Source organism: Tinamus guttatus, unplaced genomic scaffold (assembly GCF_059628265.1).
Source record: "Tinamus guttatus ecotype Peru unplaced genomic scaffold, ASM5962826v1 Tinamus_guttatus_pri_ptg000004l, whole genome shotgun sequence".
Taxonomy (NCBI): domain Eukaryota; kingdom Metazoa; phylum Chordata; class Aves; order Tinamiformes; family Tinamidae; genus Tinamus; species Tinamus guttatus.
The window spans coordinates 14,028,429-14,056,151 of NW_028288538.1; the positions used below are offsets into that span (position 1 = coordinate 14,028,429).

At 42.1% G+C, this 27,723-nt stretch overlaps 1 protein-coding gene and 1 long non-coding RNA gene across 2 annotated transcripts in view; both read left to right on the forward strand.

Moving 5' to 3' along the window:
* The window catches only part of CHRFAM7A (CHRNA7 (exons 5-10) and FAM7A (exons A-E) fusion), a 34,077-nt gene extending 10,553 nt beyond the window's left edge, over positions 1-23,524 (forward strand). Inside the window, exons 3-10 of the mRNA XM_088520268.1 lie at positions 7,799-7,843; positions 12,179-12,288; positions 17,195-17,274; positions 18,166-18,333; positions 18,938-19,132; positions 19,874-19,960; positions 20,776-20,885; positions 22,852-23,524. Of these exons, the coding sequence (XP_088376394.1) occupies positions 7,799-7,843; positions 12,179-12,288; positions 17,195-17,274; positions 18,166-18,333; positions 18,938-19,132; positions 19,874-19,960; positions 20,776-20,885; positions 22,852-23,370 (1,314 nt within the window). The 3' untranslated portion in view covers positions 23,371-23,524. The remainder of the gene's footprint in view (positions 1-7,798; positions 7,844-12,178; positions 12,289-17,194; positions 17,275-18,165; positions 18,334-18,937; positions 19,133-19,873; positions 19,961-20,775; positions 20,886-22,851) is intronic.
* Positions 23,525-25,210: 1,686 nt separating this feature from the next.
* On the forward strand, positions 25,211-26,269 carry LOC148596398 (uncharacterized). Its single transcript, XR_015913147.1, has 2 exons — positions 25,211-25,339; positions 25,372-26,269. It is a non-coding gene; the product is annotated as an uncharacterized LOC148596398 (long non-coding RNA).
* Positions 26,270-27,723: the final 1,454 nt, after the last annotated feature.

Consider the following 27,723-nt stretch of genomic DNA (forward strand, 5'->3'; position numbering starts at 1 on the left):
CCATGCCCCAGCGGGCGAGGATACAAATCACATTTTCCTGTTAACTGATGGATCCCTTCAGTTCTATGGAAAGAAAATGATTTATTTTTAAAACAGATATTCTACTTATACTATGTAATTAAAAACCAATGTTGCAAATATCTGTCAGTTTCTTATTTTATGAAGACTTTTAGCACTTAGAGAGCCTGAACAGCTATTCACATGCCATCCACCAGAAATATAATAAAATGTAAACTCACTCAGAGCTGAATAGAACAGAGCTGAATATTTTAACCTTCACCTTAATTAACTACATATATTTTTGTTTGCATTTTTATTTTAATTACTTGATTTTTAAAAAGCTAAAGAAATTAAATGAAAAAGCACACAAGTACGGAAGATATTGGCGGGCTGAATTTCAGAGACTTAACCGCAAAACTCACATTAAAATTACACAAGACCTTTAGCTAAATCCCTGAGCACAGCCACAGTATTTTACCCATAAAGGTCTGACAGAGCAAGATAGCGTCTGAGCTGAGAGGTGTGAAAGTCACCAAGCACCATGCTAGGATGCAGGAGCCTCTGGGCTGAGCTTGACATTAAAGCACACGTACAGGCCAAGAAAAGGCGACATCCTAACAGCACTCAGCTTTCACTGCGGTCAGCAGCAGTGCAGAGGGCCCGAGCGTGTCACCCAGGAGGACCGGCTTCCAGGCGGGACTCGGGAGCAGCAGAGCCGGGGCGCGAGAGCCGCTGCGGGGAAGGCACCGGCCCTGGCGAGCGCTGGCCCACGCGCCGCAGCGCGCGGCACCTTCACCTCCGCTGCCGCTTGGCAGCGGCTGCTGGGAGCCTTCGGCAGCGTGCGCTGTGTAGCAGGGTCAGCTCACGCCGCTCTAAGACTGGGTCACAGATGTCACGGAGCTCAATATTAACAGGGACACTGAGCCTGTGTTTTATAAAAATCTCACTGAAATGGCAAAAGCCAGAGCATAGAGTATAAGCATTTGTTTAAGTAAAAGTCATCTGGAGAAAAATGTAGTGATACAGTAAAAATTCAATAAGCTGTAGGCTTGACATTTTGTTGAGTTATTTTACACCCTTACTTCAAGAAATCAGAAAGATTCTGTTTCTGCTCTTGAGCATCACACACTGTAACATGGAGCATTATTTATATCTTGGTAATGTCCATCTATACAGCATTTGCTGCATAATTGGAAACATGTGCTGTAAGCTGAACCAGACACACTTAGTATGGTACAGAAGCCTATCACGGACCAGCAAGGAAGAGAAGGGTGAGTTCATTAACTCATGCCTTGTGTGGTGAAAGGGAAGTCAGGTAAGAAGGAGAGATCAGGAATTCAAATCTCACCCTCCTTAGCCAAATCCTGTATGCAGGCTTTCTTTTCACCTTTATATTGCATAAAAGCCTGTTTCCCATACCAGCTGTGTGACTTTTTATTCCTACGCAAAACCAAACATTCCTTAATTCCATCCTGACTTGCGTTTTCATTAACCTTTCCTTTTGGCAGGGCAATGGAGGTGATGCCGTAGGCGTGCAGCTAATGAACCTGCCCCGCTCGGCCAGGGCTGGACTTGCTGCAGCCACTGCCCTCCTCAGCAAGCACCCTCCTCCTCACTCCTGTGTCTCAGCACAGGCATCCAGGCAGCTTTTCTGAGTAACTGATCTTCATCTTCATCCTCAAGATAGCAATTTGGCCTACAGCACTAAGAAGCTTTGAGCCACCTTTCACTTTAATACAAAAATTTAGGCAGAGCCTGTACACATGAAGCCAGGATCATTTCAGCTTGCAGGAGTCTCCCAGGTTGGCACAGGATTAGACTGTTTCACTTTATACAGTTTAGTGAGCTCTTCCTCCCTAAAAAGGGAGGAAGAAAACCCCAAGTTGTGTTAAGAAAAAAAAAACTCTACAAATTTAACTATTAATGTTTGAAATAAGGTTCATTAGGTGCTAGTGCACCTTGTGGATTATGAGATGCTGAGAATATTTAACCAGCAAGTGCCGAGACGACAAGATGAGAGCTGAGGAGCTGCTGAACCTTCGGTTTTCATGGGGGACTGTCAAGCAAAGGAAAGAGCCCACGTCCCTGGGAAGGGCCCGCGCAGCCCCAGCGGCTGCCAGACCTTGCCCTGCAGCAATTCCCAGCCACCCGCCATGGGCCTGCCGGTCCTGCTGGAATGAGGAAAGCCTCAAAATGTTTCTACCAACTCTCTTATTAAGGTTCACAGGAACTGAAGAGGCCTTAAAGAAGTCCGAAAAAAGGTGCTTCTCTAAAGCCTGAGAGGATTCAGTGATAAAATGCTCAGCAGCCTTGCTCATTATGGGATGCAAACTTAACCCCACAGCTATGCAGAACAACTCTGCCACTTCTGTGATGCCGTCTGCTCCTTTCTGTTAGCTAACCTTAAGAGCTACACAGCATTCCACGGCTATGCCAAATCCTTTAGAGTCAAGGCTCTAAGTCGAGTTATAGTAACTATATTTATATATAAATGTTATATGAGTTCCCTGTGAAGTCAAAGACTGCTGATGCTAAGATTTTTCCTAGAGATGTTTGGATGACTTCTGAAAACAAGGGGGCCTTTAAGTTTTATATCCATAAATGAAAGCTCCTGGAGTTATAAAACATTTCTGAAAATTCTCACCTGGGAAAACAATTCTCAATCAGGAATTCTGAGACAGGTGACTTTGTGTTTCAACAAAGCAAATGATTTTCTTTACAGCTGTATGTATCTCCCTATCAAAACATTTAGAAGAATTAACGTGATCTGAAGAGTTAATAAGCACTTTTTTCAGAAGGGAAGCAGATTAACTGGATGTATCAAAGAAAAAAGCTTTCTACTAAAAAAGCATTTAAGAGATGTGACTGTTTCACATTAAAATGAGGCAGGGAGTAAGCCTTCACTATGTTCAGCTAATTTAGGCTTAAGGATAATATAGCAGCTTACACTAGATTTGAATTCCACTTGCAGCACAGCCCTTTTTAGAAAAATCTACAAAATTCAGCAATTTCTAAATCCTTGGATGTGACACTACAAAATACTATAATACATACATTTCCTATGGATTATGGCATGTGTTGGAATTACTGTTCTTGAAGGCTGGGAAGGACTTTCAGAAATCTCCAGTTCTGTACATTTAGTAGACTCAGTGATGTAATTCCAGCATATGACCCTGTGAAAAGTGTTTGAAAAGAAGCTTCCTCTCCTTGCCAGTAGACTATAGTAAGAACACAGCCCGACCTGCAGTCTGACCAAGGTCCTTCTAAGCTTAATATTATGCTTCTGATAGTGGTTTGTAGCACATACCTAGAAAATAGTGTAAGAGCAGGGAAAGCATTAGTGATAATTTTCTCATCTACTTTCCAACCCTAGTGATCAACTGCTTGGGACTTTTCTGAGCCCCATGCCATGGTGATCTCTTTGCATCTAAACTTCTTGTCTAGCTATGCCACTGTGTATACCTAAAATATGAAATTAGTATTCATTAAAGAAAACAAGTGAGAAAACACACCTAACTAAACATGAATACTAGTAAATACCAGTAAAATGCTAATGCTAACAGATACTAATAAAATGAAGAGTAAGAATCTCTTCCATCCTTCATGAAGTTGTTGTAGGGCGACAAGATTAAAATAAGGCTTCGGCTCCTGTGTTCTTACCGGAGAAAAGGTCGAATGTGCCCAGTGCAGGAGAAGGGTACAAAGAAAAAGCCAGCAGAGCTGGTTGCCTAGAAAGCCAGAGGGGAGCGAGAGCTTCCCCCACCTCCCACAGAACTTAGGGCCTTCCAGATTTCCCTCTAGGAGCTGGTGCTGCTTCTTACCAAGGGTGAGTGTGAAAGCACAGCGTAACACTGGCGTCCGAAAGATTGAGGGTGGAGAATCTAGCCGGGCTGTGGGGGAGAAAACGCCTGTCTCTTCCAAGTGCGCATCTTCTTAGAGGCCTTTCAGATAACGGCTAGGAAGGGGGAAAGCGTTGCCTAGGGGGAAGATGACGGTGGGAGGAGGGAAGAGGCTTTCCTTGCGTAGGATATGACAACGAATGTAAATTCTCTCCCTCCTCAGGCCAAAGGTGCCTGCAAAAGAGCATTTTAATGATGAACAGCCACGTTGCCTCTCCCCGTGCCGAGAAATGCAGCGTGTTGTGGCCCTGAGAGATGTGAATGCACAAGGAGCTGGGCATAAGTGCAGTGACAAGTAAAAAGATTTCTGTCAAGTGTTTATTCTCTGGGAAAAAATACAGCTTTAGTCATTTGGAAGCAATGTGCAAACTTGGACTAAATTGTGTTGAAAGGTTTCAGTCTAGAAGGGCTTGTGGAAAACCCAGAAAACCGAGAGGGCTGGTGCTGCCGCTCCCCTCAGCCCTCTCCTCCACCAGCCAGTGCTCTGCACCCTTGCTGAGGACACTGCTTGCCATGGTGTCAGTCCCTCCTGCTCATACTACTACCCCATTTTAGAAAAATGATTAAAAAGTCTATGGAGCAGGAACTAAATCCTGCCTCTTTCAATGCCTGCGTTGCTACCAGACTAGAGGATAATTAGTCTTTTGTTCAATAAATGTTTAATTTCTTCTCTCCAAGAGGGAAGGGAACGTGACGCCAGGCCCCGGTAAGGCTGTGTTTGCACAGAGGTGGTGTGACAGGAGCGGCTGCTCCCTAAGGACGGGTCTGAAAACTGCTACAGGCATCAGGCATCTCCGGGCCGGCCCCCCAGGCACAGCCGCACGTCGCTGCTGCTGGCCAGCCCTGCAGCCCTTGGGAACTTAGCTCTTTCCCCAGGTCTTATCTTCCTTTCTCTGCAATTTAAGTGGAATTCTATCATGTAAAAATAATTAAAGATAAAGCTGGATTTGACTGCAAGAGTGTATTCAGGACATTGCTGACATTATATAAGTCACTTGGAAACCAGGTGCCTGCATGCCAGTCCAGGGGCATAAATGTCATTGAGAAATGACAAAGCACTGGTGAAGTTCTCTGCAGCCTTGCCAAGGAGGAGAGGGGCAGCCCTGCACAGCGCTGCTGAAAACCACAGGGCACTTGGCCATAAAGGTCGCAGAGGGCGCCCACAGGAGTCCCCTGGCCAGGAAAAGGGCTGAAGAATGTCTCCTGTCCCCACCATCCAGCAGCCTCACTGGCGCATGCCAACAACAGCAAAACCTCTAAAATCAGAATCTCTCCTCTAGCAATGAGGAGATCCAAGCCCATAACGGCTACAATTTTATAAATCATCTTCTCCTGGGAAAAATACTATGAACCAAGCCTCAGCGAGCAGCAAAGTTTTTCTGGCTGAGGAGCATTGATGGGATTTACGGTTCAAACGTTGATGAAACCTTAAATACAGTGATCCAAGCGGGAGCTATTTGGTTCAAATAAACTCATTTGGGCTCTAAATGTTTAAAATAACTGAAAGAAACACCAGGAAAACAGCACGCTTCATCTTCATTTAGGACATCTCTTCACTGCCAGAGTTATTTTTGAGTTAGTGTCTCAAGACACCCTCTTTGAGCCGAGTAACTCCTGGCTGCCAGGGCCTGGACGAGGTTCCTGTGGATGCTCCTGGGCAGCCTCTGCTCCGCGGCCGGCGGCTGCGCTGCCCTCACAGCGCGCGGGGGCCCTTTGCTGCTGCTCAAAAAGGAGCTCTTAATACATCAATGACCTTGCACTGGAGCCACATCTGTGCAGAGGGCGATCAGGCTAAGACTAAAACAAGTGTCACTCAGTTTGCCAGTATGGGAGGATGGGAAATTCAGCTAGTAGTCGGGAAACAAGCGTGCTGGATTCTGAATCGCCCTGCAGCCGCTGAGGGCTGTGCAAAGCCCCGCACCTGCGCCCAGCCCCGCAGCAAGGCCTGCAGCAGCCGTGCTCTCGCCAGCACCCGTCTGCAGCAGACAAGACATGGGGCCACATTCACCCGTGACAGCACTCGGGGCGTCAGGAGAAGCCCTCAGAGCTTTAATGATACATCCTCTTTGGTGGGGTTTACATCTGACCCCAAAATGGTTGTAAGGAACAAAAGCACATACAGATTTTACACATTCTTATTTGTAACGCTTGTTTAGTTCATGGGGATGTAAGTGACCTCTCATGCATTGCTGCTTATTTGTGCATGAGATAAAGATCCTGCGCAAGCCAGTTCTGTCCTGCTCTAGCAACATACACAGGTTTTTGAGTGGCATCAAATTAATATGGCTGGAGAGCAACGGCCGCTACTAGAGATGCCTCTCGCCTTTGTCCGGCTGACGCACTCAGCAGAGCCCACGCAGCAAAACCGGCTGCTCTGGAACCTAGCGCCAATGAGACCTGCTCCTCCGGGAAGCCATTTAGATGCACTGCTTGCTTGACTTAGATCGAGTGAAAAGGAAAGGTTCAAGCAGGTGAAAAGACAGAAAACAAAAAAGGAAAAGTACCAAATAGCTATCTATAATCTACACTTCCCTGTATATGTTATTTTATTTTAAAGGGTGATAGGAATGTGCATTTGTGGATAAACTTTCTTCATGCACTATACCACTCTGCCTATATATCTTTTTTATTTGTCTCAAGTAGTACATTTATTTGTAATAACACAGTCTAGTAACACGGGGCTACCTTCACTGATGCTGTTCTTTAAAAGGCTCCACTAGCATCGAAAACATCACTGTCTGGTAGCTGTGTTTGGGTTTACCTGCCAGGTAACTTTTTACTATTGTGCTGCCCTAATATGGGTTCAATTAAAGGCATCTCAGTATTTTGTTCGCTTAGAAGTGTATCTAACAGCAGCAAAAAAAGAGTATCTTCTAAAGAAAGCTCTTTTTTTCATAAAAGATGATTAAACCTTATGGTGATTTTAAGAGAGGTTATTTTAAGTTCAGGGTGACAGAGTTAGGTTTAAGGATGTAGATGCATGAGCAACTCTGGCAGCCCAAGCTGCCCTGGTGACTAAACTTGCCCTGGCATTTCCTTAGCCTGGAGCCATTCCTCTGGCTGGAGGATTCTGTGCTGAAGAGCTGAGTGCTGGGCCAGGTATTTTGCATTCAGCTCAGAAAGTGCCCAATAATGACAGTATAGAGCGTATTCCATTAGCTTCGCACAACCTGAGTGGATATTGATATGGTTTGAGGAATAAGTAATTGCTGGTACCTCCAGAGAAATGAGGTCACCAACATTTTCCTGTGTCTGAGAGCAAAGAATTAATCTTCCTAATTAACTGCAGCATTAAGATGCCAATTCTGTCACCACAGCTTACATCAAGTAGTCACAGGAGACAAGGGGGAAGGCCTTCAAATGTGAACTTTTCCTGGCAGAATAGTAATGTTTTGCCCTGACAAGAGTTTTCTGGAAAAGCTCTGATATGACATTCCACTGCAAGCAGCAGCACTACTTGCCTGCTAAGAAGCTACTCCGTGTGGCCTCAACACGTCACCGGTGCTTTGTGTCACCTACCGTGCCCGTCCCGCCCCTCTCCTCTGCACACACCTCGTGTGCGCGGCCGTTGCTGAGAGGGCTGCTCCCAGGCAAAGGGGAAACAGGCTAAGGGCAGCATAACCTGTTTTACCTTTGGGACATGTTATTAAAGAAGGATGCCCCAGGGAAGGGCCTGGCAGGAGGACTCCCTGAAAAGACAATGTGATTGCCTGTGGTGGCAGGAAATACAGTAAAAAGCACCCGTGAAAGCTTCTGTCACAGGCAGCAAGAGACATTGATTCTCTTTGTTTTAAAGGCAAGCCTAGCAAAACTATTTCATAATAGTCAAGTACAATGATTGCTGTCATCCTTCCTGCATGACACTAAACTGTGGCTTGTTTTTGTCTTCCTCCTTTCAGGATGAAAAGAATCAAGTATTAACAACAAACATCTGGCTACAAATGGTGAGTTTTGGAGAAAAAAAAAAAAACATCTTTCCCCCAACACTCTCATCTTTGAGTTTAATCTCATGAGGGTTTGATTTCTTTTTATTCTTTCAAGCTTTCTTCTGCATCTTGACAACCTTGAGTTGAATGGAGAACTGTAAGACTGAGGTTTAGGACTTGATTTTGTTTCAGGCATTTCTGAAAGAATTTGAGTGACCACATTTGAATGAATTATAAACTCACTAGGATTGATTTAGTCACCCTAAACTCTAGACCAAGATAAGATACTAGAGTCCTAATAGTTATAGGCAGCATAACTACAGATGCAAGGTCCTCAACACCTTTTCCAAAAAATCCATTAATCCAGTGTTTCAGTAAATCATTTGGCTGTGAAAAGAACATTTGCATGTATGAAATGATTTCCTGCATAATAACTGTTGTGATCAGTATTCTGGAAATCTCCAGAAATTTCTTCTATACAAGAGAATGTAGGGGAAAATTTACTCTGAAGGAATCTGTTCACTCCTGAGATCTGCTGCCATTCTCCTGCCTGAAGGCCTCTGTTTTCCTATTTGCTTCGCTTTCAGTCTCCCAAAGAGGCATTTTAATTAAAATAGCCACGCTGCTCTCATGTTGCTCAAAATGCTGTTTAAACATAAATCAACATGAGAAGTTAACTGCTAAGGATTAAAGCTTTATGTTACTTTTAAAAGTTCTCTCTCTCTCATACCTGGCTAAAATGGCTGCTGGCAAATGGATGCAGTTTCCCAATGTTCAGCTGTCAACACTTTACATGCTCCTAGTTTCCGGTTTCTTTTGCATACAGTCAATATGTTTTTCTAGCAATAGCTTTATTTTACTTTTTGCTGCTTTATAAAAAAGTCCTTCCCCAGCTGCAGTTGTTACAGAATTTCTGGCTCCCTCTTATCACTTAAGCAAACTCTAGTGCCACACACGATCACAGAGCAGAGAGCTTGGCTCGCTGTTAGCTTGGAGCTGACACTGCTGAGCCAGAGTAATTTTTACTCAATTAATAAATGGAACAGCTAATAGGGTGTTCAAGGTGTGTCAGATTTCTTTTCCCTGTCCGTTTAACTAGCAAGAGAGCCACTCCAAAGTGAAGGCTCTGCACAGCTTTACCCTGCTCGCCTGCTTGTCCCCGTGCGTTCGCTGGGGGCTACGGCTCAGGACGAAGCTCCCCGAGCGCGGGCGCTCCCGAGGGCTCCACGCAGCGCCTGCTGCACCGCAGCGCTTCCCGAAGGAAGCGTGATGTGGGCAGCCCTTCCCATCCTGGAGCTGCTAGGCCCAGGACTTGAATTTCTGCCTGTATTACAGAAACTGAACTGACTGGGTTAAGCAAAGACTTAGAGAAGAGTTGTGTTATTCAAGACACTGCTGCTGCTTCAGCAGAAACTTCACACCTCTCAATTTCTCTAATCGGCTCACTCATTCAGTTTAAATGAGTTCATTTTCCTTTTATTAAACTTTTTTTTTTTTTTAAACAAAATGCCAGGAAACATACGAGAGATTAGCAAAGGATAGCACAGATATGCCATTTATTCACTAAGTCAAGCTGACAGGGAAGAAGCATTCAGCTCACGCTATTTACAGACTTGTTTTACAGTAAGATTCGGTGTCAGATGTAATATTTTTACCCTAGAGCTACAGTGACAGCAGTTGCTGAGATTTCTTACCAGGATAACAGACAGCAGTTCATACTTCAAAATCTATCATTTATTTGTCTCTCTTTCTCCTCTCATACGGCATCCTTATTATTTTCGAGATTTTTTTCCCAGGGAAATTTTTGATTCTTTTACGTATTCGCTGCATATTTTTTAATAGATTCATTCACCTTTGTACCTACTCTATGCATGTTAAGATAGCAATGGGCAGATCAGGTGATTACTACAAAAAACTGTAGCCACAGTCACAGCCTCTGGAAAAGGCCAGAACCACATGGGTGCCCTAGCGCTCCCCGTGTTTCACGGCACGCGGGCACAGCCAGCGCGTGCTGGGGGCAGACGGGCGGCACTGGATTATCTAGAGAGTCTGAAGCCTTATGACATCTTTCTCAGAATGGCACTGCCCACCACCTCCCTTGTTGCACATGTGTGTTGTCGTAGATGTATTTTAAATAATTTTTATCTAAATCATCATTGAAACACTAAAACACAAAACTAACCTGAGAAGGAGGTGAATATAAAGCTGTTTCTTATACATTTGATTTTTTTTGGTCCTGAATGCTGTCTCCATGGTGATACTGTTTAGATTCAAAATATTACATTACATTTAAGTTATAGGAGGAGCCTTGCCTAGGCAGGCAGGTTAATAGCACTCCAAGCTATTTTCTCTCTTCCATCATCATCAAACACACCTCAGTGACACGGCAAAACATAGCTCCAAAGTTAAAACAAAATGAAACAGCTTGTGTCCCCCTGGACAGGTACAGAAGTATTTCTGCACAAGGCTAAACGGACCAAGTCCAATGTGAAATAGTTCACATGATTTCTAGAGCTGCAAACTCCAGTGTGAAGCTTTCTATCACCCTTGGGCAGTCTTCACTCAGTACTGCACTGTGCTCTACGGTATTGGGTCATGATAGCTACTAAACGTTTTATTAGGAAAGTGCTGATATATAATATGAACCCCAGCCCACGCAGCTGCCCAGTGGGCATCAGCCGTCCCACGAACCCCCAGGCTGCGAACCGCAAAGCAGAACCGGGCTTAGCCTGCCTGCTCAGGACAAGGCAGCACCAAGGAGAGCCCTGGGTTCAAGCACAACACAGAAAAAAAGGCACGGTGCATTTGATTACATTGCTGTACTCACCTGTTAGCTGAGTTTTAAATTGATTTTTTTAAAGCCTAAAACAAACAAAAAAAAATTGTGCCATGAGAATCTCACTAATTCTAAATTCCTTGAGAAGTGGTTAAAAGCAAACAGTATCAACTTTTTGTAGGGATCAGCAAGTTAATTTAAAACAGAACTTACTAAGACATAAGATTTCTGAAAAAAAAATAAAGAACAGAAAATGAGAAATAGTTTATCAGTCTGTGGAAGCTGCCTGCAGACACGCAGCACAATATGCACGGCGTAATTGAAGAACTGAGACTGGAACAGGTGCTGAAAAGAAGGAAACCTAAGAAAGCAGCTGAGATATTCTGATTTGAGATTTCTGTTATAAAAAGGTACCTGTAGAGTAAAAGGAACCAGAAATGTACAGCTCAGATAATCTGTTCAGGTGACGAGGCACTGCAAATTCACTGCAAACACTGAATGAGATAAATCATGGGAGCACATGCCAACGAACTGCATAGCAAAAGCTTTACAGAAGGTGAGCGTGTGATAAATAATATGTGTTACGTGCAGCAAAATATTTACAATTACTGGTCTAGAGACACAAAAAAAGAACTTGAATCAATGCAGCATGAGGCTAACTGGGGACTTGTTTGGGGAATTATTTTTTCCTTGAACTCTTAGGCAAGGAATTGCACAGAGCAATTTGATGTGAATGCCCCATGAAAATAATCAATAATACAATTTCTACAATGCCCAAGGAAAACTTCTCTGCTATTAATACCTGCCAAAGACTTTGGCAAAGGCCACTAGCCTGCTGAAGTGCTAAGTGGTGCACACAGCCTATTTGGAAGGTTTAATTTAAAAGGCTGATGTTTGGCATTACAACAGCACTGCAAATACAGCGAAGCGCCCACTGTAACTTATGTGATGCCTACAGTTATTTGAAGTTAATGTAAATAATATAACATGAGGATACAGACAGGCCCAATGTAATTACACACAGATTTATAAGAAAATAATAAATTGTATGAAGCAAAGTGAACTGTATTTCTTCTTTAGGCCTTTTGCACAGACAGTCGCCACTGACACCCCAGGGGAAGCACAACAGCCGGCCCAGAGAGCGGCGGGCAGTGCCGGGCGCTGCTGCGGCCGCCCCTGCCCGGCTCTGTGAACGCTCCTGCCGTGCCCGTTGTTCCCCCTCCCGGCAGCTCGGCCGTGTCTCACAGTTCAGCCAGCAACAAGCAGAGTTGCCTCTAAAGAAAAATGTAATTAAAGTTCATATATGAATAACAAAAAATGTTGTTCCTTCCCAAATTGGTGCCTGAAACAGCACGAGCAGCAAAATACAAGCACTCCTAATCTGATTTTATAGGCTGTTTTAGGCATTGCAGTGTGAATTGAAATGAGATTTTCATGCTTTTCAGGGAGCTCTGGCTGGCCCATTTCATCTTTTCTAAACATTTCACTGACTGAACCTTAATAATATTTCTTTAACAAAAAAAAAAGACTTAATGGGAAAAGTGACACAACTTACTTCTTTTGTGTGTATGTCTTAGTACTGGACAGATTATTATTTACAGTGGAATGTGTCCGAATACCCTGGAGTGAAGAACGTCCGTTTTCCTGATGGCCTGATATGGAAGCCAGATATTCTTCTCTATAACAGGTAGACACTCTTTTTGAAAGCTTTTAAAAGATTTCTACTGTGATCTCCAGTTTACAGCCCAATATATTGGAAAACCCAGTGATGTGCAGTGACAGTGAAAGACATAATTCATCTGACATCTTTTGCCTGTTGTCTGATAGCAGAATATTTATCTCTAGACAGTGTAAGCCCTGTCTTGTTAAAGGCAAAATTATTAGTAAATCTGACAGTGTCACAGACCTCAAGCCAATGTATATTAGGTAATTAGCTGTGGTTTCTGTTTGCATAGCAGTGACCTGGTGACACAGAAGGAATAAGAGTAGTGTCACCTATACCAGGAGAATTAGGAAAGTATTTAAGCTTAGTCTTCAGAGCTTTAGTATTAGCTTAATCAAGTGACATTTATAGCCCTGTTAGCTGAGTTTTAAATTGATTTTTTTAAAGCCTGAACTTCAAAGACATGAAAATAAGAAAGGCAGCATTCAATTAGCAACATCTACTGTATATGTGTATTATTAAAGATTAATAGCACTTACATTTAGCAGAACATGTTAGTTAAACAGCATTCATACTATTTTCCCATATATTGCACATGACTTTGACCTATTTACAGTGAAACCCCCTACACTGTAAGTTTGTTATGAAGCAGAAAGAGCTGCTGGATTTTCTGTCTGAAAAAGAAGGGCTTGTTCTGTCTTTCTGCTGGATGCAATGAACTAAATTCTTCCCTTAGCTACATGTGTGCCATGTCTGCACAGCTGCGGCCAGGGAATAAAAAACACCAGTTCTATCACATCAGTCTCGCAAGGGGAAAGAGAAAGGAAGTATATGAACAACCTGGTACTAGTAGATGCATCCGCCTTTATATAAGCAGTATCATGTTTTCAACGAGGTCTTCTGCACAACAGTGCTGTGCAGAATCATACTATCCACTGCTGAACTACTTCATTAGCCCCAGCACCATAAGCAAGTAGGAAATATCCACACAGGCAAGGAGCCATCTGTCCTACATCCTGTGCTAATTATTTCTTTGCTCCCCTCACTCTTAAATACTGACTAGACCACAAAGTTCACACTGGAGATCTCGGCCTGCATTTGCCAAAAAGATCAAGTCAAAATCCAAGAATAACAAATTCAATTATTCAAAAGTTGAAGTCTCTAGACACTCAATACCTTTAATTAACTTCATTTTTTTTCCCCTTAAGACTTAAAATTTACTGATTACAAAGAAGAAACTGGCAGATGCTCTGTAGAGGCTCTTATAAGGTGAATCAGTAAACAGTCTGCAAACAAAAATCTCCTTTTTTTTCCTTCATGAGGCCGTGAATCAATGTTTATTTGCAGTATAACTATTTGTGCTGCTAATGTACAACATATATGTGTGTGCTCACACCTTCCATAACAGCCTGCATTTTAAAGACCAAATGGTCTTCCATTTGAGTAGGAGGAAAATCCACCTGTGATTTCTGTTTGGAAAAAAATGAGCATGACATGATGTTCATAACCACTCTGCCTCCTTCCCAGTAACATTTTCTTTTACTTGCTCCATAATAATAATTGAGAGAGCAAGACCCTGAGGAAAAGCGAGATTCTTTATCCCTGCCTGTCCCAGGTTGGGCAGAAGGCCTGGCATGTACTTGTACCATTCCAGCTCAGCAAGCTGGCTTGATGATACCCCCACTTCTATCTGCCCGTTATGCACAATTCAGACTCTACTCTTTCCTCTCCCAAGAGGATCCTGTTGGAGTATAGGTCAGCACCCTTAACCATGGATTCCCCTCTTTTGTGCCTCAAGCTGCCCTTTACAAAGATCATTTCTTTGTGGCTGAGGGTCAGGCGCTGTCTCCCGCATGCATGCAAGGCAGCTGCACTGGAAATAAACAGGGACCACGTGCGAGCCCCTGAACGGCCTCGGACTGCGCTGCCGAAGGCTGAAGCACAGGCGAAGCTCTGCTGACGGCGAGCGGGAGGCCCCGCGAGCTCGCGGACAGCAGCAGCCCCCAGGAGCCTGCGCGCTCTCGCCCAGCCCTCGGCCCAGCGCACGGCCTGGCTGAGGCACTTCTGAAGGCCGTGCTTCAGCTCCTCCTTCAGCCATCTCTCTTCAGATGGTATCGTTCCATTAACAGCGACAACAAGAGCCTCCCTTCCCACCCCATGGCCACGGTACAGCACTGGAAGGTGTCTCTGAACAACTTGCCTTCCTGCATCATTACTGTGGGCCTGACTGCACAACGCCCCGGGTAGGAAAGGCCGTACATCTGCTCAGCACATGTTTTACTGCTGCTTCTGTGGGACATAGAACACTTTTTTTATTGCCTTTTTTTTTTTTTTCATGGAGACAAACACGAAGCTTTTGCATGAAGCTTTTGTCTTCTTGATGGCTTTTTTCTCCTGTTTTCCTACCATATGTTGCTAAGAAGACAGCCCTTCTCTGTACATCAGCCTGATTCCCCTCCCCATTTCAGGAGCTGCTTTTTGTTTCAGCAAGACCAATACAATAGCTGTACCCAATATGTCAGCCACAATTAACTGCCCTTTTTCCCTGAGGACTGCCTTGATGATTAATGCCACTGTCACAGGTGTTGTTGAATTACAGTACCTGTCCTAACAGCTCCCAGTGACAGCACTTGCCAGCCACACGCCTGTTTCTCTCCAGGGCCTACACTACTGCTGTGCTAATGGCTTTGAGCACTTCTCTCATGGGGACATCTAATGCTAAATGATTTGGGGTGAACTCTACCAGGGTTCACCATTCCTGCTCTCACTGCCGTCAGGATTGCTTCTTGCTTCTGCTTTAAGCACTGCAATTAGTGCTGCTGTAGTCCGTGCCAGCCTACACACACTGCTCAGGTGTCCTGCAGCTGAGGTGGGGCAGCAGGCAACCCGAGCAGCTTCCTGCATCATTAATTCCCATTAATGTATATTTCGCTGTAATTTTCTTTGCTCTTAAGCATTTTTTTCCTGGCTACACTGTCACAAATGAGAGCATTCTTAGGAGAATCGACTAAATCAGTCACTCATTTCCATCCTCCTGCTGAACAACAGTGTGTATGCAATAAAATGGATACTCTGCAAGCGCAGGTTAGACCTTTACGAAATGAGTTATGACACGTAAATCCCTCCCTCACATATACCACAGACCTGAGAGAGAATTTGTAATTGAATTTATGTGTCTGAGGATTTATGCCTCAGTAGGTCTATGTGTATACGAAATTATAAGGCCCTTGTAGAAATTTTCTACTTTTCTTTGTAATACTGCTAAATATATGCTAACTGCAGCTCATTCACAATATAAAATCATAATTATAACTTAATACTTGAACATTATGTTTTTGTATTAATACAGGGTTTTATAATTATATCGTATTAACTATGACACAGTCATACAATAATTATTCTACAGTGTTACTATCTGGAACACATTTATTCCAAAATCTTATTCAGGGATAGTCAGAAGACAAAGCTTTTTAAAATGACTTCTCATTCCTGTGAGAAATTGCATTGGGAATGTGAATATGTTCTCTTATAGAGACATGGCATTTTGAGATAGATGCTTGCAATTTCTATACACTTCCCTAGGGATGTGCATCTGCAATTACAAGCTGAAAGAAATTAATGAACAATAAATTAATTTTTCAATTTAATGAATAAATGTTTTAATATGTAATGAATCCTTACACATCTTGCTGCAACCTAGTAGAAAGAAACTTGCAGGAGCTATCCTAAATTTTACTACTAGTCTATTGTGCTACTGCATTTATTTTTAAATAGTTGAAGAAAATCTCTGTTTGCATTTGAATCATCAACATAACAACCTAAATATATTAATCTATTCCCCTACATCAGCTAAGGCTTTTTGGTTCTATTTAATGCTATATTCCTTAGATTATGAGCAGGGGAAGTGAACAGGGCCAATTTATCAATATTTTTTAGTCAGGGAACCTAGACCTTGGGCTGTGTACAAATTCCAGGACTGACTGTGCTGGTGGCATGTGTGGCCCTCTTCTACCTTAATTATACTAGATTCATTAAAAGTGCTTCTTTTTGGTTATATGATTTTCGAGATAGCCACAAAGTGTTCACTGCTTCATGGAATGATAAAATTTCTGTTACGTTACATCTTAACATTTTCTTTTCTTTTCTTTTCTTTTCTTTTCTTTTCTTTTTTCTTTTCTTTTCTTTTCTTTTCTTTTCTTTTCTTTTCTTTTCTTTTTTCTTTTCTTTTTTCTTTTCTTTTCTTTTCTTTTCTTTTTTTATAATTCTGATATAATTTCAGATGAATCTCAGTAGGATTTGACCTGATACGTACAGATTTGGCATTTTAGCACACTTCAGTAAATATCTGTTTGTATCTCTTTGATTTGCAGTAATTTCTCACATGTCTTTCTCTTTGCCAAAAGAAAGGCATCTATTGGGCTTTTTCTTTTTTTTTTCTCCAGAACTTCATTTGTGGATTCTGAGGTAGATAGTGAAGGCTGGGGTTGCATTATGCAGTCTTTCATATAACAGGCAGCAATAATGTTGACCGGTGCAAGGGGCAGGATGGGGTGAGAGGCCGGAGTGTTGCTCTGCTCCATGCTCTCTAGCTGCTGCTAACGTGGACAGCGAGAGGAGACCAGATCTCCTTGGGCAGATGCTCGAGCAGTTTTTATGAAGTTCTTACTTTGCACATGGGAGCCAGGAGAGCCAAGGGGCAGTAAAACCTGGCCAGCCTGGAGAGCAGGGACAGAACAAGGCGGGTTGTTAATCAGGAACAAATCCGGTATTATCAGGCCAGTCACTCTGAGGCCACAGAAAACTGGTACCAAGAGACAAGCTGTCAAGTTTTATTTTGGGCAGAAATAATCCTTTTAAAAGGAACGGACTCTTCTTGGGTGTTATTGAGCCAATCACAGAGTACATAACTCATTTGGCTTCTCTATTCTAGTGCTGACGAAAGATTTGATGCTACATTTCATACAAATGTTTTAGTCAATTCTTCAGGACATTGCCAATATCTGCCACCAGGTAAGAAGTCAGCTGCTTTGATATGATAAATCTTAGTAACTCAGCTCATGTATGGTGCAGTTTTAAATTTGCATCAATACTTCAATATTTCATTTATCTAACCAGCAATCATTGGATAGATTTAAGCCTAGATGTATCATTGAAAATATTTCTGTATGAAAGCCATCAAAGAAGATACATTTCCAATACTAATTATGTAAATTCTGCTGTCATAATATATTGGTTTTGGAAATGTGGATGCATGAAATAAGTTTTTAAAAAGCCCTTCACACAGAGAAACATTGTTTGCTAAAGTAAAGGTAATATCTCTTGATAAAAATGTATTTCATTAGTTTAGTTCTCTCTTCCACTAATAATTCCACTTTACAAAAAGAAGCTTAGTGACATGGATGTATCTACTATCTGAAATGATTTACCCTATATTTCACCAAAACAGTTCTTAGTCTGAAAGCAGGCTGGCTTGATCTTCATTTGATACCAGAAATCTATCACTGAATCTCTCCATGTATAGCAGGAGGGGCGGGGGGCTTTCAGGACTTATCTTCTTATTCAGTAACAGCAAAAGGAAAAATAGATTGCATTTTCTGCTGCATTTCAAACTGACAAACAGTTACTAAAAATCTGAACTCTTTCCTCTCTAAATCTTTTCCTACTATGTGACAAGATGTAAGTGTAGTTCAAAAATAGTCTATCAAAAAATGAATGGTGTAATTCCTTCTCTTTGCGTGACTGAATTTTGCTTGCTATATCTTAAGTCATTAGCGATGTATTTAAATATAACTATTTATAACTAAATACCAGAGGATGCCAGGTAGAACAAGGCCTGGTTACAAAACAGGCGTGGAATGATGTGAACAAGCATTTCATGTTCTTGCTTACAATCCAATTTAGGCATATTTAAAAGCTCATGCTACATAGATGTGCGCTGGTTTCCATTTGATGTTCAGAAGTGTAACCTGAAGTTTGGATCCTGGACCTATGGAGGCTGGTCCTTGGACTTACAAATGCAAGAAGCAGACATTTCTGGCTACATTTCAAATGGGGAGTGGGATTTAGTAGGTAAGCGCATTATTTCTTATAGGTACTGTGAATTTGCAGCCTCCTCTCCATTGCCAAAATGGAGGGAGGTAATTATTGGTAAATAAAGACAGAAATGAAATTAATAAAGGGCCTTTGTGTAAATAAAGATCAAGCATTATGGAGTCATATAGCTACTGAACTACTCTATTACTCAAATCAATTTTATCAATACAGCTTTATATTGCTTCAGTAATCTAATTAACCAGTTATTGTCTAGAGAGATATACAAACTCACAGGTTTTGTCGACATATAAACCAAGACACTGAGTAGAGAATTTGTAAAAAACATGGCACCTTTAACTTGGAACATCTAGCTAGTGGCATTTAAATGTCTGAGAACAGACATAGGATGAAAATCAACATAAAACAGTCAATGACAAAATTGCTTCCTGAATTCAGTGAGTATCTTTCACCTCATCTTCTGTTATTGTCTGACAAGAAACACTTAACTGGAAACTAATAAGGAAGTAGTTTTACCTAAGTAAAATTTAGAAAGATATATTTATCCTTTTCTATCTAAAGTAACTGCTACACTAATATAGAGTTCATTGAAAGCAGCTTATTTCTTTTCCCTCCTAATTAGGAGTTCCTGGGAAGAGAACTGAGAGTTTTTATGAATGCTGTAAAGAACCTTACCCAGACGTAACGTTCACAGTCACTATGAGACGCAGGACTCTCTATTACGGACTCAATCTTCTCATTCCCTGTGTCCTGATATCATCACTTGCCTTACTAGTTTTTCTGCTTCCAGCGGATTCAGGAGAAAAGATCTCACTAGGTAATTCCTTAATATGGTATTGTAAATATTATTGAACCAAAAAAGTAGTTATATTTTAGTATACGTAGAGAGTTTAGCAGGGAAGCAGGAATAGTTTGTAGGTCCTTTTCTAGCTCATAAACTATTTCAATGTGTGATGCTGAAGCATGGTGGCCCTGGTTAGCCCCTACTGGGAGCTTACAGGAGGCTGAAGTTGTGGGAGGGAAAAAATTCAGGCAATCGAACAAAAGGCAGGACAACTTCTAACTTATTTAAGCAGCAGGGTTTCAATTGCTTAAAAAACAAACAAACAAATACCCACCCGCACTCACACATATTAATTAAAGTCTGTCCTGAAAAATAAATTTGCTGTATTAGAATCCTATCACAACCGTGGCTTCCACACCAGTGAACTGAGGTGGCTCACGCTCGTACACTCAAAATTACACCACCTTCCTGAAGCAGACAGACAGCAAGAAGTACTTTATCTTAAGTTATTTTAGCAAATAATGATAATTAAACTGTTTTGCAAACATTGCTATGACTCAAACTTATTGAAGCACTGTAAGAATTCTTGCATTCACATGCGTATCATGGAGCATCACGACTATCCTGGAGCTGAACCAGTCTGAGATAGGAGTATGAGCGTAGGTGCAAGGATGCATCTTGCTGACAGCCCCCCTTCAAATTCATTTTCTTCTTATCACTGCCTTATAACTGCAAGCCACTGATCTAAATCCAAACTTCATGTTTATTTTCCAGGTATAACAGTTTTATTGTCTCTCACTGTCTTCATGTTACTTGTGGCTGAAATTATGCCAGCAACATCTGATTCTGTGCCATTAATTGGTAAGCTAAATATTGCTTTTAAGCACTTTTATTTTGTGTCAGAGGAGCTGCAGTGACTTTGCACCAAGGCCAGCAGGAAGGCAAGGACACCACACGCAGTAGCTCGCGGCGCTCGGCTGACGCAGCGGCGCTTGGGCTCAGCCCCGCGCGAGCCTCCAGCAGGGCCCCTGGCGAGCGCCCCAGGTGCCTGAAGGTGCCTGTCCCCCAGTGACGCGGCTGCAGCGCTGACAGCCCAGGGTCCAGGGCGGCTGGCTGGGGAAGACGCAAGAAGCACCCCCAGGCTGCATAATGCTGCCCTAACAGGAGTCCCCCGTAGGGACGGTGACTTCCTCTGCATCTGCCCTGGAGAAAGGTCTGGGGTAAAATAGAGTGCCCTGCAGAGCACCAGGGGGAGTGGGAGGGAGGCCAGAGGGAGGCACGGCCCCTCGGCGAAGCCGCTGCGTCTCTCGCAGCTGCGGAGAGCGCAGGGGGATGCAGCCAGCCCCCGCACGCTGCCCCTGCACAACTGCAGGAGAGACTTCCCAGAGGGAAGGCGAGCCCAGCTCCAGAGCCCCGCTCCATGAAACGTGGCGGAAGGTTATTCCTGGGCGCCTCCTCAGCCTCCCTCAGAAAATTAACACAGCTCGTTACCTTTCCAAGTACCTGCGGTTGCATGTGTAGCTCTAGTGCAAAGCTGAACAAAGGGCTTAACAGAAACATGGGCACACGTAGATCAAGACCTACTCTAAGCGAGCGTGTGTGTACGTAGACATGCACACAGACACAACGCAGGATCACTCAGAGTACACTGCTGTCATTATCCCCTTGCTTTGCAGCCCAGTATTTTGCCAGCACTATGATTATTGTGGGTCTTTCTGTTGTTGTCACTGTCATCGTGCTGCAATATCACCACCACGATCCAGATGGGGGGAAAATGCCTAAATGGGTAAGCTTTGATTTTAATGCATTATCCATTTTATAATGTCCAGACAAGAGATGCGACACAGTATCTGGTAACCTGTATTTACTTCCTGCTATTAAAATAAATCCTTCCCCCAGCATCTTGCTTTGAAAGCTAGTATCACAGACAGAGGGACTATTCATCTTACTTCTAAATTAAGAATGTCCTTCACAACAGCTAGGGGCACTTCAAGATTTTGATAAAACGTAACTAAACAGATGAAGGTGATTTTCAAGGAGTCAGCTACTGCTGGGGATTATAAATGAAACATGCCAGCCTCGAGGTGCGACTGCGCAGCTGCTCTGTGTTTTTGTGACGCGAATAAGGAAACATCAATAGCCAAAAGAGCCACAGTTGTTCAAGTGTAACCTGCTCTTACACTGCTGATTTAGCAGCTCTGGTCAAGAACTTCTGCTGAGTACAAATGAAAGTTATTTTTTCAAGTGCATAAGGCTTTCTTCCTAATACACTTCTATGAGTGTTTTTTGTTTTCTCCTCCTCAAAAAAGCATCGGTCTGCTACTGGAGTTTTCTTTGTTGAGAACAAAATTAAATACCAAATATCGATGAACATGAGTTGTCCAGCCTTCCTGACTTCACCTAGCATGAGGCAACACCAAGCACTGGTGAAGACAGAAAGATCTTTCTCTCTTTTTGCTCTCTGAAAAAAATGTGAGTTATTGTTATCCTCACTAGTCAAAAAGAACATACCCTATCGACAGGAGAATGGGAAGTTCTCCAGCCCGTCCTAGGAGAGCAAGCTAAAAAAGGAGTTGTATGAAGAGAATAAAGTCTTTAGACTGATGTTTGGTGACCTACAAAGGGCAAATACTTAGTATTGGGTCAAACATCCTCAGAGGACAGAGCATTTGATATTGAGGAGTGAGCTTTGATATTGAGAAGCTGAAGTCCATTGGACTTTATTTTGATGTTGATGGGTTTTAGGTCAGGCCCTCAGTTAAGAAAACATTATCCTTCTAGGTGAAACAAAATAACAGAAATAAAATAACAAGGCAAGATCTGCCTTTGATTTGGAGGTTTGCCTGGATATAACATCTACTCTGAATAGCAATATGCAGTCAGAATAAATCAACCAGATCTAATATTAATTACAGTGCAAGAGTTATATGTTATATGAGACAATAATATTTCATTGGTACTCTGAAAAAGAAACACTGAAATGAGCCCTCGAAAGCTGACTGAAATAAATTATAGAACCTTGAATCTGAGCTGAGGCAGTCTCTGGCTTGCCCACACTTTCTGTAAGGCTGCTTTAATACAATACGGAAAACAATAAAATGAAATGTAGTGATTTAAATTTTTAGCAATATTTTTTAAAAAGATTTTTTTTTCATCTTTCCTGTGTTATATTCAGATCTCTATTCTAAAATCTGCCATCAACTGTTGTGAGAGTCAAGGGCCAACACAGCCAAAACCCAGTAAAATTTAGCAGTCCAGTCTAATCATTATAGCACCTGTTTGCAGGTTTGTACCTCTGTACAGAAATGCCAAGCAAAATTAGTATTAAAGCAGACATGAGTGAAAGGATTCACCAACTCCAAAGCAGAGCTACTTAGACTGTTCAAAAATAATTGTTCTTTGATAAATGATATTGTTTTATTAACGGTTTCTAGTAAAAGCTGAAAGGGCTGTAATATTGCTGTTCACGCCTAACAAATATCAGCACTACAAAGACTGCCATCGAGGAAGGGGGGACGATTGGGACATGACTCTCAGAGATAGTTCAACAGCAGCCTGAGGCCATCAACAGCCCTGCTAGGTAGGAAAGCAGGCTCAGTGGTTGGCAAATGATTCCATTAGAAAATTTTGGTCCCACCTTCTAAAACTGCTGTGCAGGGGATCAGACAGTCACTCAAACTGTAAAAATGCAAATAGCTACTGAGGACAGTAGGTGTGTACAGCAATGCTTATTCTTAGTCATCTTCTTCCAGACCAGGATCATTCTTCTGAACTGGTGCGCTTGGTTCCTGAGGATGAAGAGACCAGGGGAAGACAAAGTGCGTCCTGCCTGTCAACACAAACAGCGGCGGTGCAGCCTGTCGAGCGTGGAGATGAACACCGTGAGCGGGCAGCAATGCAGCAACGGGAACATGCTCTACATCGGGTTTAGGGGGCTGGAAGGGGTTCACTGCACCCCCACCACTGATTCAGGGGTGATCTGTGGGAGGATGACCTGCTCACCAACAGAAGAAGAAAACCTGCTGCACAGCGGCCACCCTTCTGAAGGTGACCCGGATTTGGCTAAGATCTTGGAAGAGGTTCGCTACATCGCAAACCGATTCAGAGACCAGGATGAAGAGGAAGCCGTTTGCAATGAATGGAAGTTCGCAGCCTCTGTAGTGGATCGACTCTGCTTGATGGCTTTTTCAGTCTTTACTATCATTTGTACAATTGGTATTTTAATGTCAGCACCAAACTTTGTAGAGGCCGTCTCTAAAGATTTTGCCTAACTCCTAGCTAAAACATGATTCTCTGAGGTATGATATGTAGCAAATCGGATTGGTTTTTCTTTACTTAATTGTTGTTTTCAATAATATTCTGCTTCCTACTGTCCTCATTCCTTTGTCCCCTCTTGCACCTACCCCTGGCCCGCAGCTCCCTGCAAACAGAGCAGTGTTTCAACAAATGTGCTGCCTGGGAGAGCTCTTTGGCCCACCCTGCTGAGGAGGGGCATGCAGGGCAGCCCCCCAGAATGACGTTGCATTGCACCCAAATTTAACTAAATGGCTGCTTTAAAAAGTAATAGGCAGGCAATGTCAGAAAGGTAATTTCTTCCTAACTTTGTTTTAAAAGAATGAAGGTAGCCCGTCTTAATTTGAAGAAGAGATTATAAGTGCTTATTTTTAGGAAAGGATTAAAACCAAATAGATAAAATCACAACCAGCAGCGGAAGAAGGGTAAAAATCACACGTCTTTCAGTTACTGCTCCTTTCTGACTGCTAGAGTGAGCTGAAGTAGAGCTACATGCCTCAGCTCTGTAACTCCTTCCACGCATTGTGTAGGCAACATACATGCTAATACAGGATGCGGAAGTCCTCCGAGAGGCGAGAAGCCTTAAAGTTAAGCTGATACAGCACATATCGTCTGTATTTTTCTGGATTCAACCCACAAATCTGGCCTGAATTCCTAAAACAGTTTTCACAGTAACTGATGAGTTGTTTTCTTCTTTCTCCCCAGAAAGACAGTCTTTCAACTAATGACTTTTGTTGGTCTTTACTGAGCTTTTTTTACGCAATCATAAAAAAGAAGGATTTCAACTGCCTTATATTTATTAAAAATACACTTTTCTCTCTATTGTTAAGTGTATCCCCATATGGAAAAGTATATTAGTGTTTCTTCCCTACAGACTCAAGTATAAATGACAAATCTAAAGCAAAACAAGTCATTAAGTTGTGAGATCAAGATCAGGACTTCAAAAATAAACATGTGACCTGTTGCATGCATAGGCATTTTTCTGTTGAGTGACTACAACGTGTCATTACAAGGAAACTATATCCTTTCTGCTCAGCCCATTCCCCACAAGTGAGAACAAGACAGGATTTTTCTTACACAACACAGTCCTCTTGAAGGACCATTCAGAACCTCAACACATGCTGCAAAGATCTGGGCAAAGCATTTGAGTGCTCCTGTTGCATTAGTGAAACCTTCTTGCCTCAGATATCTGTGAGGAAGGTATTTTTCAGGCAAGACTAAGAAGCAGCAACATGGCAATTCCTGCAGTTAATTTCTGGTTTGTAGGTTGCATGCGAATAAAAAACTGTGAGGATCCACTGCCTGAGCCTTGTTCATTTGTGAATGGCTGCAGATAACAAGGGACACAGGCTGCTCTCCTGAGCATTTCCAAAAAAGGCTTCCTGATGCAAATGCTGATTTGAATTAATATTTTTCCTTCAGTTAACCCTGAACAGCCATTCAGGGTAAAACATTCCATTGCTCTTTGCAAAGTCTTGGGGTCCTTCAGAGTAAGATTTTTTTTTAAAAAAAAGAAATAGTATGCTTTTCCATGGGACATGGCAATTAAAGTTATGTAAAGGAAGCATGAGAATACCCTTTCTCCATCAGAAACCATTTAGACTACCAGTAGAAACCATCTTGCTAAGATACAGTTATATACAGAAGGATGGGGAAAGCAATTTACACTTTGATAACAAACTATTACCAATGGCAGGCTGTACCTACTCTTAAAAACCAGAGACTGGTAACTGACCTTCAAATGAAGCCCCACCACACACAGAGAACCTGGGATTACTTGGTCACAGACCAAGCGACAGATGAATTAGTGGTTAAGACGTCAGCATCACGCCCATTACGCTGCCTTTAGCCTTGCCAGGACTAACGAAAGAGCACCAAGGGGACAAGTGAAACCTAGCTGTCTTATTGCTAACACAAACACAATATGGTTACAAATTGTAAATATGAGTGACTTCTCAATTACATTATTTGGCATTTAGGAGTTGAATTTTCATATCACTGAGATGAGAAAATTGGTAAGATAATTGTCAAGTTGTGTATGTCAAATATATTAGTGTATGTACTAAAAGTATTCTGCTCTAAATGCTGGGGAAAATAATATGTAAAAACCCAGGTATAGAGATGGGATTTAAATACTGTATACAGTATGTGTATGTAATACAATAGGATATATATTGATGGGAAGGATCTGTTACGATCTGAGGAGCTGAGAAAGCTGGATGTCCAAGTGGTTCACCACAACCAAGCTATGACTTTTCTGACAACTTCAAAAGCTCACTCTAGAGCTCAGCTATCATGTACAGTACTTTGTGTGAACAGTGTACATTACTTTTTCTGTTTTTATATTGAATTGTACTGAATATTAAAAAATCTTTTTAATATTTAAAAATAAATTTAAGTGTTAATGCCAAAAGTTCTAATTGTAAAATTTTAAAAGTTTAGTTTTAAATACAGATAAATTATTTAAACAGTATTAAAATAGTAAATTATTTTATATAGGAATGATAACACTATGTAAAACTTTTTTTTTAAAGGTTTCTTTAAATTCTCTTTACATTCTCTATAGTTGCAGGATGCAATCTCAATTCACCTGTGACAAATTATTTTTCACTTTCTTTTACAAGAAAACAAGGCAAACCAAAGTCCAGGATTTTCTTTCCTTTTGTTATGCTATTTTTTACATTAAGAAATATTGCATAGAGGACATTAGAAAGTAATGTTACATCTGCTAGGTACTGATTGTCATATAAGTAATTCACTATCTTTTCAGGAAAGTACAAATAAAAAAAATAGATCAAGAAACTTATCAAGAGACTTATGATTCTTTCTTATTTTGGTACAATGGAAATTAACTCAAGCAGCAGAAAACCCAAATAAATGAAAAAAGTGGAAATTTTGGAGTATCCTGGGATGACAAAGGTCAAGTACACCCCTATCCTTCCAGCAAATCACTCTCCCCCCAGTTTATATCTCAGTCTTACATCAGATATCAAAGCAAGGAACTGAAGCACCATCTGTGCTTTGGGCCCAGCTCAATGTCCACATGAATTTAACTCTTGAACACTAACCCAAAAGATAAATAAGACAGAGAAAAAAAAAAAAAAAAGGCCAAAAAAGTCTTTACCAGCTGAATAAACTACTGGTTTTGGCAGCTGCAAAGTTTGTTCATTGGCTACTGGTGAAAAAATAGTGGAATATCTTTGGCTGGAGCTCTGGAGGGTGAATTTAGCCACCCAGCTTCAAGCTCATCAGGGCAATTGGGAGTTCCTCTGCTCGGCCCAACCACCAAAACCAACTTTTAAGATTTACATTTTAGTTAAGGGAATCAAATCACAGAATTTAACACATACATAGAACATAAAACCCCATGGCAATTTTCTCAGCTTGGAAGGGTCAAAAACCCACTTAGCCTCAAAGGTGCTTAGTTTTATCTATATGCTCCCAGTAAGGATTCAAGCAGCGAATCACTGAGCTTCCAATACTGCACTGATTTGTTTCTGTAATTAAAGTCACAGAGGAATGCAACTATTTAAATTCCCAAATGACCCAAATATAAATCTTAGGAAAACAAAAGTCAGCAGTCATGACATCACCTGAAGCTACCCTGGGGTTTGTGTACACGGGGTAATATCCACAGAGGTCTTCCTCTTACCTAACCAATGAGCAATATATTCCAGTGCCTGTGAACGTCACTGAATCTGAGCCTGTCACAGCTCTCACTTACGTATCACACTGATTCACTGGAGGCATGCAAATGAATTAAGAATGAACCAGCTATTAAATATTGATATTAAAAAACTTTGCTTTAGGCTTAGAAACCAAAAATCTGAGATCAGATCCCAGAGCGAGATACACGCACCGCATCCCTGGAACAATATTATCTTACTTCTCGGTACATACGGATTACCTAGAGCTGCAAAGCATCTTTGTCACAACGATACAAGAATTCGTGTTCAAGACTGCTTTGCTGACCCAACACACATATGCTGCTCCCTCTCCTCCTCATCTCCAAATGCAGTCTAATTGGCAGAGAGTATCTGTTTGCAGTAAACGTTGCGGAACCAACGCTCAGAAAGAGCATATAGTAAGTTTAACCCTTGTATGAAGGGAGACCGTGGTGGCAGAATCTGGCATCCCCGTGGCAATCGCACGCTGCGAGGCAGCGCTCTGCGGTGGACACGCCGTGCCAAGGCTGCAGCGCCTGCCGCACTGCGGGAAGCTGCCGTGCTGGCAAGGGCTCCTCGCAGCGGGAAGCGCGCGAGGCCCTTCCACCGGCGCTGCGTGAACGGTGGGAAAGGTTTCCTGATTTTTCTGTCTGTGCTATGTACTGT